This window comes from Thermobia domestica, chromosome 15 (genome assembly GCF_964235325.1).
Source record: "Thermobia domestica chromosome 15, izTheDome1.hap1.1, whole genome shotgun sequence".
NCBI classification, from domain to species: Eukaryota; Metazoa; Arthropoda; class Insecta; order Zygentoma; family Lepismatidae; genus Thermobia; species Thermobia domestica.
The window spans coordinates 24,364,035-24,380,802 of NC_137468.1; the positions used below are offsets into that span (position 1 = coordinate 24,364,035).

A 16,768-nucleotide genomic window follows, 5' to 3' on the forward strand; every position below is an offset into this window, starting at 1 on the left:
TGTGAACATGTGATTTTCTTGTGCTGTTGACCACTATATTTTGTTTATACATAACTTTTTTTTTACAGAGTGACTCATTCCAAGTTTCATTTCACCTTCCACTTCACCGGTACTTCTCTGTCTTCATGTGCCAAGCTATCAGACACCAAGGCTTGACTCTGAAAGACGTCCTTCCGTCTCCAGATTTGCTGCATTTGATGATGATGCATCCACTGAGGGTTCAGGTAAGTGCTGTTTTTGTTTGGTGTGTGTGCGCATGTTTTGCATAATTCGTATTGAGTGTTTACAGATCCATTGCTTATCGTGGTAGAATATATACTACTGTACTAAGCAACTGCTTGTCTTACTATGCGATAAAAAACATAATCATCAAATTAGAATTACTTAAGGATACTAAAAGTTAGTTAAATTGGGGCATCTAAGACAGACATATCGGTCACATAGGAAGTAGGTACAAACAGGATGAGTAGACTTAAGTTGGGAAACTTGTTAGAAAGAGACGTCACGGTAAGCCAAATAGTGAATAAAATAAAGCAGAAACTTCGGAACTGTTGGAATATGGAACACTACTCGAAAGTTTCCATGGGGATACGGGGTAACCCAATCATATGAAGGCTATTAAAGAAGTAATAGTGACATCTTGCTTTCAGAGATAAGGAAGGATTTTGTGCCAGTGAAAAAAATTAAGTTGGCCAAATTTCCAGATGGTTTGATGACAAATTAAGCAGACACTTAAAAACAAAGTGCAAGAATTTCCCGAGTGAGCATACTTTTCAGAATTTCTCGAACATTAGAAGACATTCGAGATATATATTCTAAGTCAAAAGTATAAACACTATATCGACAATATTACAATTGAAACTACAGAAAATCCGCGACGCGTCTGGTCATTGATGAACTGTAGAAGAAAAACACCACACTCCATCAGAGATTATTTATTTATAAGAGTAGAACTTCAGTTGGTGATACCAGACGGAGCTTTTCAATGAATTTTTTAGTTGTTTCTTTGCTTCCCTCAATTCATGTACTCCTTTTCTCTCTTGCTCAGGTATACTTCCCTGCATTACCACTACACTAGATAAAGCTTACTTTCTTATCTGTTCATAGGGCATTATATCCGGACAACATATGTATAAAATACTTCGAAGTAATGCTGCCTCTTTTGCGTGTTCATTATCCTGGCTACTGAATGTAGATGTTTTTCAGAATGAAGTTTTCCGTGTACATGGAAGAAAGCAAACATAACTCCTGTACATAAATCTGGTAATACAGTACAGAAATAATATCCTTTCATACAGGTCAATATCGATACTATCACCCCTATTAATTATTTGGGAAGAAATGAACGAAGATTAAAGGTTTCAAATTGTCCACACCTTATATTAATTCAGTACAAAATGGTTCTCTTCCTGGTAGCTCTTGCCTAACAAACTTGTCAGTTCTACTGTCTAGAGCAGTGACTTCTGTATCAAATAATATCCAATTAGACGTAATTTATATCTAGACATAAGCAAAGCTTTTGAATTTTTTTTTAATAACAAATTAGCAAATAGATTCAATATACATGGCACACCGCTTACGCTCATTGCAAGCTATCTTTCTGATGGACAACAACGTGTAGTCATTTCCGGTGATACTTCTACCTTTCTTTCAATAAAAAGTGGTATTAACACAAAGGAATGTCTTTGGTCGATTACTTTCCCTCCTATTCATTGATAACCTTCTGCCCATCTTCAAACCATGTGCAATAACATTCTTCTATTTGCTGACAGTTGCAAGCTTTGCAAGAGAAATCTTTGCATAACAACATTTCATTAATCTTCAAAATGATCTCTCGCGACTTGCTTCTTGGTTTGAAACTTGGCATTTTAAGTTAAATCCTAATGCATGCACATCTCTTATAATTTCTCTCAAGAAAAATCGTATTAAACAAGCCGTACTCTATTGGCAATATAATTGTTCAAACTGTACTGGCGCATAATGGTCTTTGTGCTATCTTTAATGACAAGCTTACTTTCAGCGAACATATTGCTACTGTTACAAAAAAAAATCTATACAAATGTTAAGAATGTTAAACAGATTTACAGAAATTCAAAAACAGACGACGGTAGCTACTTGTTAAAAGACTTTGATTTTTCCTGTAGTGGAATACTGTGTGCCAGTTTGATCAATAGCTTGTCCCACATATCTTTGCAAGTTAGACATTGTTCTCAGCTTATTTTTAGCCTTTGTTCATCACAGAGTCCCAGAACTACGTAGATCAAACAGTAAAACTACCATGAGAACACTCAATATAGCATCTTACATTACGCGTCAAATAAATAAATAAATAAATAAATAAATAAAAAGTTACTATAGAAAATAGCAAACGGAAAACTAAACTGTCATTCTCTACTTTTCACACTTAATTTTAGAGTACCCATTCGTACAACAAGGAATACGAATTTATTTTACGTTCTGAAATCTAAACATGCAATAACCCAAAGCTCGAACTGTGCAAGCTTCCTACTGATTTCAATGGACTTCCACTTATCTTACATATCTTTACCTTCGAAAGAAGTTTTCGATCTGGATTATCCAAAAATAAGTTATACATACAGTTATGTAAATTAAATATATATATATATATATATATATATATATATATATATATATATATATATATATATATTGATTTTATTCCATTACTGTTACATATTTCTCGTTGAATTCTGCTTTTTATTATTAAATTTTATTTTTTGTTTGTATTTTCAAGTGTTGTTACATGTTTCACTATAAAATGGACAACGTGCTATATCTGGAACTACGGATAAAAATAAATAAGGACTGTTTACATGACAGTCATTCGTGATTTTTTTTTTGGGGGGAGGGGGGTTGTCAATCGATAAAAATCAAATGTTGACGTGATTAACATACATAGTGTGAGTCTAATTTGATGAACTACTGTGTAATAATGGGAGATAAATATGAATGAAGATTTATAGAAAACTAGTTCGGTAAGAGTTGGTTTGCGAAATTTTGATTCAGATATAGATAAACAAAGGAGCGAAATTTAATTAAATAAGTTGTATCATTCATACAGAATTAAGGGGGGGTGGGTATTGCATTCACGTTACCGGTTTTACTACTTCTTACGACAACACAGGTACAACCCTACCTACCTTTTGCGTGCAACCCTAGGCTTTGTAAGAAGCCCAATACGTATGTGATTCGATGTCGTAGAATTGCAGTACAAATTGTTTCGCCTTCCCTAACTTTTAAATATTCGAATTGTTCATACCATACCATTATGTATAAGCTTTAAAATACAGTGCATAACAGAGTGGAAATTCGAACCACTATATTTATTGTAATTTGATACCTGAAGGTAGAAAACATAATTTGTTGCTTCGATAGTTCTTCTTTCAAGTATTATTCACTTATTAAAGGTCTTTCTCCCGTTAACCATAGGTTGGTGGACACCATGGAAATTTTAAAACTTCTCTCTCCCTTGGGAGAGCTGTTTTATACTTTGATAAAATCTCTTTTCGTAACTTCATCTAGATATTCTATCCTTGGTCTTCCTCTTCCTGGTTTTCCTTCTGCTGTTTCCTCTATCAACACGGTGATCCAATCAGAGTGTCGAATAAGATGGCCAAGCATGCTGTTTCTTCTTTTTCGTATTATCTTCGTGATCTGTCGTCCTTCATTAGCTTTGTTTAGTAAGTCTTCATTACTTTTCCTTTCAGCCCATAATATGCGTAGCATTCTGCGCCAACACTACATTTCAAATGCTTCCAGCTTGGATATTTCAGCTTTTCTCAATGTCCACTCTGATCCGTAAAGCGCCACGCTCCATACCAGAGTCTTAATAAATCGTTTACGAATGTCCAACGACACATTCCTTGATGTTAGCAGTCCTCTTTTCCTATTGAATGCTTGCTCAGCCTGCGCTATTCTGTTACTTACGTTGTTTTTACTTCTTCCGTCCAAGGATATTAGACTTCCTAAATAGGGAACGTCTTAATTCTTCGATTTTTCTTCCCCCCCCCCTTTTTTTTTCCTTAAAGGTTAAAAATAAAATATCATAAAGAAAATGGTTAACAATTTTGGTTGGACAGTATATTTCATGAAACTATTATCTAGTTATGAAATAAATAGTAAATTTGTGTTTGAAACAAGTAACAGTGTCGCAGTGTACAGCACGTGGAGGAGTTTGGTTTGATTTTTGGTAAACCGAACTTCTTAATAAGCTAAATTTTAACAACCCTAAGATTAAATATAACATTTTACCTCAAAGTAAGTGAAGTATACTTTGAGATGAATAAATATTTAAAAATATAAAACATCTAAGTTTTTAGATTTGTCGACTAGAAAGTCATTTGATTTCATCTTAGCGTTGTTATCCCACTGCGAGATTAGTATTTTGCATCCTTAGCATTATATCTAGTTATGTCATAAATACTGTCACAAAGTTTGGAGTGGCGCTGTAGGCATCCGGAGTGGCACAGTGCTGCCATCTGTGTATAAAGCGGAAGATTCATGTAGTGTGTGTTTGACTGTTCATGACATACGTTGATATTGTACTGTGTTCTGATGGAGTGGGGCGATTACGAAAATCGTGTAGCAGTAATTGCACTACACAAGGTTGGGAAGACAGCAGGTGAGATTTTCAACCTCCTGAAATCCCTACAAATCAGCAAGAGATTCGTGTATTGCGCCATATAGCGATACGCCGTGACTGGAACGGCAGCTGACCGCGTAAGGAGTGGCAGACCACGAACGGTACGAACCCCGCAGGTACAGAAAGCAGTCGCAGCAAGTCCTGTTCGAACACAAAGTGTGATGGCTGCTGAGATGAACATAAGCAGAAATTCTGTCTCGTGTACTCAGGAGTGACCTACATCTACGGGCGTATAAGAGGCGGACTGGTCTCTTTCTGACCCAAACAATAATGTCACAGACGGTTCTTAAATCAAAGAGACTGTTGCGGCGTTACGCCAAGAATCTGCACAGAAAGATTCTGTTCACTGACGAAGTGTTCACAAATGAGCAGGCCTACAACGCCCAAAATGATCGTGTATATGCCACGTCATCTACTGCAGCTGCTGAGGCAGCTCCAAGGGTTCAGAGGGCACATCATCCTGCCTCAGTGATGGTTTGGTGGGGAGTGAGGTACTCAGGCACAACCCAGCTGCATTTTTGCGAACAAGGTGTTAAAACATCTGCCAAGGTGTACCAGGACACAGTGCTAACACCTATAATGAAACCACTGTCTGCTACCATGTTCCCTGGAGAAAGGTGGACCTTCCAGCAGGATTCTGCTCCAGGCCACAAAGCGAAAGCAACCCAGGACTGGCTGATACGGAACGTCCCCGACTTCATTTCTACCTCTGATTGACCCTCTAGCATCCCGGTCCTTAACCCGTTGGACTCCAAACTTTGGGCAGTCCTTCAAGCAAAGGTCTGCTATAAACGGCATCCGTCTGTGGACAGTCTGAAACAATCCTTGACCCGAGCAGTGAACAATTTTCCCATGGACGTGGTGCGTAATGCCATTGACCAGTGGCCGGACAGACTTCGTGCCTGCATCAAGGCCAAGGAGGGACATTTCGGAAAATGATTCGTGCGTCAGGTGTGCAACATATCAATGTATAACAAGACCAAAATAAATTGCCTTGGTGTTAATACTCTGTGTGTTATTCACATTCAAACTTGTGACAGTATTTATGGTATAACTAGGTACTAACCCGCTAATCTTAAGAATGGTGCAGGTAGTCTATAAAGCAAGGATGGTATCCATAATTACTCCCATAGGAATACATGAGAAACCATTTTTGATTGTCTGTATCTTGGGATCAACTGAATTTATCACCTCCATCAACGAGCCCGATTTTTAACTTCACCCTCTGCATCCTAACCAAAATTGATGGTAATCCATCATCAAGTAGTTCTTTGATATGATGTGTCTCCAGGACGGACAGACAGAATAAATGTATAAGGGAGCTGCAGTTAAACCGAACTTCTTTAAACCATATGCACTTTACACAAAATATTTTTCATTGCAACTATTGCTGCAAATGTTCGAAATAATAACTGTGTAGAAGCATAATTTGACTATGGTATTATACGGAGGAAAAGTTGTTCGCTTATTGCAGAGATCAGACTTTAGGTTGTCGATAACAAGGTTTTGAAGCGAAATACTTTGTCTCGAAATTAGACGAGTACACGGATTACGGATGGTTGGAAGACTTTACTCAACACTGAATATGCTACAAGTAATTCGAGCGAGATGTTTAAGATCGGACCGCCCAAGTTGTTAATGTGAAAAAAAAGCGCGGTATGCATATAGTTTGTTGAGAAGGTTTTGGCAAAGAGGGTCTTAGTACACTGAGGAGGAAGTGGGAGGATAATGTAATAAGTAGCAGTGTCATTATTTTATAATTACCCGTTACATCATATAAACATTAAATGTCTTAAAATAATCGTAAAAGCATAGCAAATCATTTATTTTTCTAATCCAGATTTATAGCAATTCTTAATATATACAAGGGCTATTTGTTTATTTCAACCTCTCTTAAGCCACTAAAATATCCACGTGAGATGGCGAAACGGAGATAAGACAAAGCTTTTCATTAGACGTCGCTCCTTTTCCACTTTGTAGACAGACTCTGCACTCAATCATTGTTGAGTAGCAGGTTGAAAAGATATCAAAGCGTCCGCCAAGTATGAGTTACATGATGTAATTCGGTTGCCCTAGGCGAGAGGGTGTAATTCAGCGAAATTCGTCGTCGAATGAGTAAGGATTTCAGCGGGAACTTTATAAGTAGCGGCTGTATGCACGACTGCAGAGTTTAAATAAGGACTTAACGGTATACAAGACGAGGTCAGCAAAATTGGAAGAGGGAAAAAGCATTGGTGGCAGATGATCTTGCTAAACGCGTGAATTATGTGGTTCTGAAAGGCTTAGATTACGACTTTTGAACTCTCTGCAGAGGTTGTCTAGCGGTGTGGGGGAGGACAGTGAACAGTTTGGTATTGTTCCCGTTTAGTCATCTGTTTTGGTTCTTCTTTGGTAGAATAGCAGAGATTGAAATAAAATATGTCCCTTGTACTTTAACATTTCAGCTCATAGCTATTCGTTTCAATTTGTTATAGTGCATAAATTGTGTTTTCATTCTTTCTTTTTCTAAATTACAGTCGTCATTATTTTATCATCACGGTTGTATTTACAACACCTTAAAAAAATCTACATCTTGAAAGGACGTCCGTAATGATCTATATTATTATTCTCATGTATGCATCGTTAAGAAACAAGTTGAGCATTAATTTCCTCTCCATTATAGAGATATATTTTGCCACTCACTCACAGTAGAATCGGAGCACTTGTCATCTTGATTCATGATTTTTGGAAGCTTGCGGCTTCATGGCGTTTTGCAATATGCCGGCCGGCATGATTGAATGATCTAAGGATCAAGGCTGTTGATTGAAGAATTTGCCTGTTGCAGGTTCGAATCCTACTCAATTCGTGGGTGTGATGTATTGTCCATTCACCATCCACTACATGAATATCTTTCATTTCTTATCAGACCATTCAGCCTTCAAGGGCAGAATTGTAGCACGTAAAACCCAAAAAATACAATATAATATATATGTATTTTAAACAATACACATTAACAAACTGTTAGTAACATATCTAAAATGTGAAGACTTCGTTGTAATGACGCTGGGTACACTCATGTAAAGTAATAAACATCTTTATATGAATGTCATGTAACTGCAGTAAATTATGCTAAGTTCAGATACAGAATATTTCAACATGTTTTTAATAAATGTTACGTCGTCGCTGTGCCTCGAAGAAGCGTTATGTGACGTTTTTGTCGAAAATGAGTTATGCCGTGCAAATAAACCTGAAAGCTGTCCGGGAGCGTTCCTTATAATGTGATAAGTGAATATTAATTGTTTCGCCACAACAATAAAAAAATAATAGATTGAAATTAAAGACTTCAAGTTCTCATCACGTACGTATTGATCCTCTATGTGCTTATAAAGGCGCAAAAGATAAACCGACATGTGTTATGTAAATACAAAATGGTAATTTAATATTGTTGAAGCTACTACAACAATGTCCAGTGTATAATATACGCAAAACCAATTTTATTATATTTTTCAAGTGTTCCCGTGTGTATTTGGCAATTTTCTTAGCTTCGTTAAACATAAATCCTCACAGGTATTCAGCACAACCCTCTGTTGTCGTAGAAATTCTACCATATTATTAACATTTAAAGAAAGAAAAAAACAGTCCAAAGGTGTTAGAACAAAATGATATGAATCAGTTCCGAGAAAATTGAGATAAATGAATTGTTTTATAAACTTAGAAATGGACGCTGAACGAAAGGTGATACTAATACTGAAGGATATTCTCATGAAGCTCTACATTATAACATTAGTAAGACTGTGTTTACTCAACAGAAGTGCAGTTCGGCAAGTTTCTTTCAAGTTCCCGGGGGCCGCGGTGGCTCAGTGGTAGAGCGTTCACCTCTGGTGCTTGGGGTCCCGGGCTCGATCCCAGCCCCCGCCAAGCGAGCTTTGTGGTGGACAAACACCGTGTGCGTGGGTTTTCTCGGGGTTCTCTCACTTTCTTCATTCCACCATTTCATTCATTACTCATCATCACCGTCTCCTTTAACCTAACCGGCATAAACGTGGGACGTAAAACTCAAAGATTTCATTTCATTTCAAGTTCCCATGTTGATTTGTACTACAACAGCATCCCTTCCTCCTTTCAAACCTTTTTTGACCGCATTTGCGGGGTTACAACGTCGTAACACCCACTATGTCTGTTCTTTCTTCCCAATACTATGGCAAATATGAAACAGATGTCAGGCAATATAAGAACAAGGAAGCTGGTCTTGAGAACAGGGAATCGAACGCTAACTTAAAGAACAGCATTTGGAACTGTGGCAACTAAGACTCCATGTGGATTTGACAAGCGACTGTCAATTGTTTGTAATAAGTGTTCTGGTTGGCTATTTAGTTATCGGGAGTATTTTCCACAAGATCCTACGGACAATGACGCACGAGCCACCACACGTAGAAGGTGGCATTCTTTATATATGAACTGCGCTTCGGTTGAAGAAACGAAGTATACGTACTATAGTTAATGAGAGATAGACCAAAATTATGATCGATTCTTAAATAAGACATATCAATCGATAGATCATATCGATCTTAATAATATGGCGCACTTAGGAGCAAATTCTAATGCGTAGTTTCTGTGCTGTAACCGGATTTTATGAAAAAAAAAGAAGGAATAAATAAAAAATAATAAGTTATTTAAAAAGTGATAGTGTCTTAGTAAATGATAAAAAAAAACACCTTAAAAAGAAAAACATTAATATGTCATAACAACTTGTCCTGAAATAAAAAGTAATGAGACTTTTTTGTAAAAAAAAAAAAATCGTCAAATCTTTAATGTCAAATTTAAAAAAAAAACTAATAAAATTGGGAATATAAAGGAACGAAAAAAAGAGAAAAAGGACGAATACAGCCTAGACGTGGAGAGTGATTGGAGTGAGCCATGTGAAAAAGACAAAACCAAAAACTTTGGATGAGAGGCCTCTACTTTTACCTGTAAATTCAATTACCTCTAGTAAAACAGACAAAAAAAAAAAAAAAAAAAAAAAATCTAAACCATAATAGTTGGTCTCCTAACGTAAATCTTATTATAAATTGTATCTTAAACATTATGCAATTAATCTCATTGTGTACATAGTAAAAATAAAAATTGTACCAAGCATCTTAAGGAAAATTAGGGTTCTTTTACTTACTTCTATAAAAAAAAAAAAAAAAAAAAAAAAAATCAAAACCTACCTCTCATGCTCTTATAAAACAGCGTGGGATACAAAATGATGTAAATCAACTGCCATACCTAATTCTACTTATTTAAATTTAACCATTTTTATTAATCAACAAAAATGAACTCTGGCACTAAAAAGTATATCGTTCGTTCCCAATAATAATTGATAGTTCTGCTGGGATAGATTGTTAATATGTATTTATGTGCTGTGTATGTTAAAAAAAAAAAAAAAAAAAAAAAAAGGTCTTCTGACAGTAACACGCACAATCCAAACAGTGAAGACACTTCTAACAGTTAGGAACATACTACTTGTAAATCAGTTTTATGTACTACTAATGTGGTAATGTATTCCTGATTTTTTTTTTTTTTTGCAAACCGATTTTGTGCCATGTCAACTATTCTCCCGAAATTGTTGATACCTAGCTCTTCCGTTACTTGCATCAAGATTGGGTCAAGTGCTACAACCACTCGTCAACAATACGAAAAGTTAGGAGTGATGTAGGTATAAGTACACTTTCCTTTGCTAGGAAATAGAACCTTTGTGCCACATACTCAATGATAGTAGATTTGACTGCAGCGCGCATGCAACCCTTAATGGAAACTGTTTTTACATAGGAATTCCTGAAAGATGTACCAATGTTGCCTTGTGCTGTAGAGAAAAGATACTGTTTTCCTCAAACACTACTGTAATATTTGTAATATTTCAAAAGTATTCTTGTAGGGTTGCACAACTATGCAATATAAGTCATTGTCCGTGTCTGGCAGATGAAGAAAGAAAAAAGCTTCTCTTCAGTTGCTCTCTCAAGTAAAAACGAACTGCACAGGAAATTAGGGTGAAAAAATTCCTTATTAATATTTCACGTTTTGTATATTTTGTTCACTAATTATGAATTCTTACTTAGATTCTGTCCTGTGGAGTCATCCAACGTATAGGTTACTCGAAGTTAAGATATTTCAATAGAGGAGAGACTGCTGCTTTATGTGGCATTTTCTCTGAAGTATATGAGTGTTAGAAATATCATTCGTGACTTCAAAAATTTTAAGGACACGTTGTACTAGGTGGGTCTTTTAGAAATATTTAATGACCAATAAAGACCTGACGTTCCCATTAAACTGCCAGTAAATAAGGTGTACAGACTTACAGCTTAGTTTCGATTTTAACTATATTTATCAGTGCACATTGGCTCCCATTTCTGCTTTGTAGACCGAAGTTAACTAGCTACTTCTTAATTCAAGTATATTTCATCAATTACTTTTTAGTAAGATGTCAACCGTGAAGGAGGGCACAGTGACTCAACGGTAGAGCGTTTACCTCTGGTGCGTGTGGTTCCTGGCTCGATCCCGGCAAAGTAAGTTTGTGGTGGAGAACATTGTGTCCGTGGGTTTTCTCGGGGGACTCCCGTTTCCTCCCACATTTCATTTCACCAAGGCTTCCATCATCATTCAGTTGCCTTAATCATCCGTCTCCTTAAACCTAAAGGGCATAATCATGGGACCTTAAACTGAAAAGTTTCATTTTTTGTCAACTGTGAAATTCCGTACTCCAATTGCGAGCCGAACCCAGAACCATGCGTGGTAACCAATCTTACTGTTATTTCTTCTATTTATTACTAAAGCATGAGACAAATAGCTTTGGCGTTTGAAGGCGACGCTTCGAGTTTCCTTTAAATACTGTTAACAGATGAGAGGGCTGTGATGTTGCCAAGTCTTTGTACACATTCCAGTTAAGTCTATCTGCTCTTGCTGTAGTGCGTCTGCTTAATCACACGTTCCACGCCGTATTTATTTATTACTTCTAACAATATCATTAAAAACACTTTCACAACAAAACATCGACTCATTTTTGAGTTTTTCAAATTTATCAGTTTCATTTTATCCCGTTTTCAACATATCCTCTTTGGATAGAAAAGAATCAATACCATTGTTTTTTTCTTCTTTGTTTATTTTCTGTCATGTTATAGCCCCCATTATCATAACACTACACTATTATCACGTTACTATTTCCAGCAATATTGGGGTTGTCAAGGTTGCTGAAGAATTAATTTTGTGCCTACTCCTTTATAGTCAAACATTTAAGTATGCAGCTGATATTAACTCTTCGCCTCTCCTTCCCCACCCCAATATAGAATAATTTCGAAATTATACCAAAACGGTTAATATATTTCGAAGTTTTAAGGGTGTCAACCAATAACAAATTATTTCTTCCTTTTTTTAAAAAAAGTAAAGTTATAGCTCAATGGCAGAGAGCTTGTCTCTAAACAATTTAAACTCCATTCACACCAAGTAGGCTGTGTAGCTGACAAAAACGTGTAAATTTTTATATTTTCTGGGGACTTACCCCACTTCTTCTCTGTATTTCGTTATCATTCGTTTGCATCGGTCTCCTTAACATAAAAGTTTTACCATATTTGTGAGTCGTAGTTTTTAGAAATATTTTATGAGCAATAATAAATCTGATATCCAATAGATAATCAATCAATCATGGGTGAGGGACGAATGGTGGTTCACTGGTATAATGCTTATCTCTGGTGCTTGGGGTCCCTCGTTCGATCCCCGGCCAAATACGTTTGCGGTGGACAACATCGTGTCCTTGGGTTTTTTCGGAGTATTCCCTTTCCTTCCACTTTTTCATTCCACCAATTATCATTCACTTGCTTTAATCAGTCTCCCTTAGCCTGAAGGGCATAATCGTGGAACGATAAACTCAAAGATTTCATAGGTAAAAGGTATACGGCTTAGTTTCCGTTTTAACTACTTATCATATACAGTATAATCCAGTGAAATTGAAGAGAGATGAGATTGTAATTGATAAATGCTTTCTTGAAATTTTCACCTCATGTCTTTGTCATATGAGGTAATTCGGAATGATGCCACTTTTAGTTGTTTTTTGTCAAGCTTAGTAATTAACATACAAAGATGAATGAGGTTGTCGTACACTTAAATATGTACATAAACATACATTTTATTGTACAAAACTTTTTTTTATTACAAAGCAATACAACAAACAGTTTTAATGATAAAGCAACTTCTTACGAAGTCCAGTCTTCTTAAGTGGTAGTTTTTTTGTTTGTTCTTGTTCATAGACAAAGTTGATCTGAATGAAAGAGAGCATACTCTAACAAAACATATTCAAGCGCATAGCGTATAACAATTATATTTCTAAGGTGTGTAAATCATTGACTTTTCAAATGTTACAACAGTTCTTTAGATACCAATTAAATCATCTAAAAACATGTACTAAGGAAAAAGAAAATATTCACTTACATTTTGTCCGTGTGGCATATTTATACATTTTATTGGAATTCCATCTTCACTTACTATATAAAAATGCGTAATATGACTATAAAACAATAATTTGGTTTGGTTACAAACAAAACTATAATGAGCACAATAACAAAACATATCACTTAATAAGTGCACAAAACACTCATATCACACACGTATTTGAAAGTCTATTCTTTTGGCAGAGTATAATTTAGATGTGGGGTGAAGTCATACGTGAAAACCTTAAGAGCAACATATCCTCCGTATCCCCGTGATCCTTTGTGAAATACACCAGCACCAGACAACCATGTCGGAGGGCTAGGAATAACGGGTTGTGCGTCCAAGAATGGGACGGTTGTTTGTGCAACATCTTTTTCCATGTCTGAGTGGGTGAACTGAATAAACTGGTCATGTTTGGAATCAGGAAAACTGGATACAGCTCTGGTGGGGATATCAGGGGAGGAGAGAGAAACTCGAGTACGGGGGTGGGTGAGTGCGGCGTCTGTATTGTCGTTACCAATCCATATACTTCCGTCTGGATGAAGGCGTCCGGTTGTAAAATTCACGGGCGTCACTAATATTTCTGGATTGATGTGTGTTCCTAATCGCCGAAATCGAATTCCTGTCAACACGTAGCCTTCTGGTGCATTAAGATCGTCCAGATCGATAGCTCGTTGTTCCCAAGTCATAGTATGGTAGTCCTCTCCATTATAAACTCCAGGATCTGTAACATGGTAACTGTTCACCGATCTCCAGCTAATTGTGCTCTCATTTATAGCTCCGTAAGGAAGTGCTTCACCGTGTTGTACTTGTATGTGTATTACTTTATTCACTTTTACGAACTGAATTCCCGTTACAACCTTATTGTTGTCAAAATCGGCAGTGACAGGTCGCAAGTTGAAGTATCGATGAGATGTTGGGCCCTTATCGTCGCAGATGCAAAAGCAGTAAGAGCAGTGCCAGAAGATCCATCGCCACCAACTGTCCACCTTTGTAGATCCACGCGAGCATGTACCTTTTGAACCCAAAACGCGTCCGTTCTCATACTCGATCCAATCATATCGGCGGTTAGGTGTCCGGGATCGACATACCCATGCGTCAGAATCAATGTAGCGACAGTTAAAGAGTTTTCCATTACATGCCTTTTGTTGAGCGCAGAAGAGGTCATGGTAACAACTGTGGACTTTGGCGTATGTGTAATAGGCACAATTTTCACGACAGGTATTTTCATTGTTCAAATCTACCTCATTCTGTATGTGTCCCTGAAGTAGTTCTGTGAGTTGGACGTATGTTTCGTTTTCTACGTGAGCCTGTGGATCACACTTCCATAATGCTCTGTTGGCACTGGACATTGCCTTCTTCACTTCATCAATCTTCTCCTTAATTTGAGTTTCGGTTTTCTGTTTCATGAGGTTTGCTTCAATTGTAAAATTTCCTGGAAATAAGAGAAAAAACTAATTAGTTGATTACTAAAGATTAATATCTCGTTTATATAATATAACCATTTATATTCTCAATTACATTATGATCTTAATTCTGAATCAATATCGTGCTTCATACCTTTACCCACAAATACATTTACATTATTATATTTGTCGGAACATAAACTTATTTGCGTTTTCTAATGTCGAATATACTTGCATACAAATTTATTAATACGTTTGATTTTTTTTTCCCTAAATCTATACCAGTCTAATATGGTATGTAGTGTTTGAGATCATATCTCGTATTCAGAGCTCCTCGTGGCCATGTGGTTAGCACACGCGTCTGGGACGTGGGAGAGACAGGTTCGATTCCAGTTGGATGCTCATGTGGTTTGGATCCCACATTAATCCATAGTTCCATATCTCATATAGCCTTCGTGCTAAAAAGGAATGTTACCTCCTAATAAACCAATCAATCATTTTCCCTATTCGTCTCTCTGAACACTGATTTTTGTGGAAGTTATATTCTAGGTTTATGGCAGGCTATGCTATTAGCATTAAATGAGGATATGAAATGAAGTCTATAATTTTGCTGATTTAAAAGTAAAAACAAGAATTTTAGGAAAACCAGAAATGGATCAAAAGATTGCGATCTTGCCCAATACTTAGTTTTTGGATCAGGGGTTACAAATTTTTTTTTAACGGCCCCTAAATCGTGTTTTCGTACTGAGTTAACTGACAGTTTGGGCTTGGCTACACTGTATGTTGTTCTCTAGATATAAGGCGTACAAGGAAATGTTTGATTGAAATATATTGGATCTTTTGATCCAATTGGATCAGGGGCTACACCATTTTTGAACAGCCCCTAAATCATGTTTTAGTATTTTCTACGAGATAAGTACATGATACTGAGGTAGTGATAGTTTGGGTTTGGCTACACTATATGTAGTTCTCCAGATAATAAGACCTATAAGAAAATTTTTTATTGAAATGTATTGGATCTTTTGATTTAAAAATCTATTGATCTCTTAAGTTAGTAGTTGAAAGTACAATAGAAGCCTGATATAACGCGGTTGCTGGGGAAGGAGGGAACCATGCTTTACCCCCGCATTATAACCTTACCGCGGTATATGTAACCGTATAAATGACAAAAACAAATCTCTCAAGTGGGAGAAGAAAAATATTCGTGCACTAATGAATTGCACTATTATATAGAGTATGAAATTCAGTACTTTTAAATGCTACTCACCAGTTATTCCCTTTGCAAAATGTTCACCCTTTAAACTGAACTTTCAAAAGTTGGAAAAATTCAAAGAAAACCCTGGTATTTATTATTGATGGACATACTTTTCCCCGCGTTTCATACGAATCCGCGGTATTTCAAACCACGCCATTCTAGGCTTCTACTGTACTTATTTGCAGAGTTGTGTAAATTTGAGTAAAACAGCAGTGCAGTTCCTAATAATTTGAGTAAATCATGAATGTCAAATAATAGTTATACGTAATTATTATTAAGTATATTATTGTTGGGGAAAATTGATAAATATACAAAAAGATCCCAACTTCTGTAGTTTCATTGACTAAGCTAGCTTATTATTTAAGAAAATCTTCAAACAAAAAATACCTTTATCATAAAGTCTGAGTAACATCCATGAAAACTGCATCATCGTGTATCCTTTAAGCTCAGCCAGGGCTATCAGATTATATAAATTGTACAGCAGTTGTTGTGGCGACTGATTCAAGTTGCAAGTGTTTGTTCCTGATTCCTGGAAAATACAAAAGACGGAATATTTTGTTATTAGTCGGTCACGATATAATTTGCACTACCAGTTCTGTAGTAGCATTTACTGTACATGTATGAAAAGTTCATGTTAATAGTTACAATATAATTTTCTGTCTATAAAATGTAAACTTATTAATTCGTGATAAAGTGTGAAGCTGGGCAGATTTATTTCGTGAGTTCGTACTTTGATGAAATTAATAATTAACTGCACTTTCTAATGTTTAAAATGGAAGGAAATGGAACTTCCGCGTTGTTGAATGAATAGAAGAGCTCCTTCGTGGCTAAGCCATTAGCGTACGCGCCTTTGGCGTGGGAGACCTGGGTTCAATTCCCGGCGGAAGCTCATGTTCGGATTCCACGTTAATCTGTAGGCCCCGTCTCATATAGACTCGCTATTGAAAGGGACGTTAAACTCAAAATCAACTCAACTCAGCTGAATGAATAGGATATTTTAAAAGT

General features: G+C 36.5%; 2 protein-coding genes across 7 annotated transcripts in view; one reads left to right on the top strand and one right to left on the bottom strand.

Annotated features, from left to right (window-relative positions):
- The window catches only part of Ubr3 (Ubr3 ubiquitin ligase), a 175,633-nt gene that overhangs the window by 48,928 nt on the left and 109,937 nt on the right, over positions 1–16,768 (top strand). For all 5 annotated transcript variants that reach the window (XM_081741424.1, XM_081741427.1, XM_081741428.1 and 2 more), the window contains exon 10: positions 69–224. In XM_081741424.1, coding sequence (XP_081597550.1) covers positions 69–224 — 156 coding nt within the window. The remainder of the gene's footprint in view (positions 1–68; positions 225–16,768) is intronic.
- The window catches only part of orion (chemokine-like protein orion), a 36,767-nt gene continuing 32,779 nt past the window's right edge, over positions 12,781–16,768 (bottom strand). For both annotated transcript variants that reach the window (XM_081741422.1, XM_081741423.1), the window contains exons 2-3: positions 16,151–16,292; positions 12,781–14,537 (exon numbers count right to left, since the gene is read on the bottom strand). In XM_081741422.1, coding sequence (XP_081597548.1) covers positions 13,291–14,537; positions 16,151–16,292 — 1,389 coding nt within the window. In that variant the 3' untranslated portion in view covers positions 12,781–13,290. The remainder of the gene's footprint in view (positions 14,538–16,150; positions 16,293–16,768) is intronic.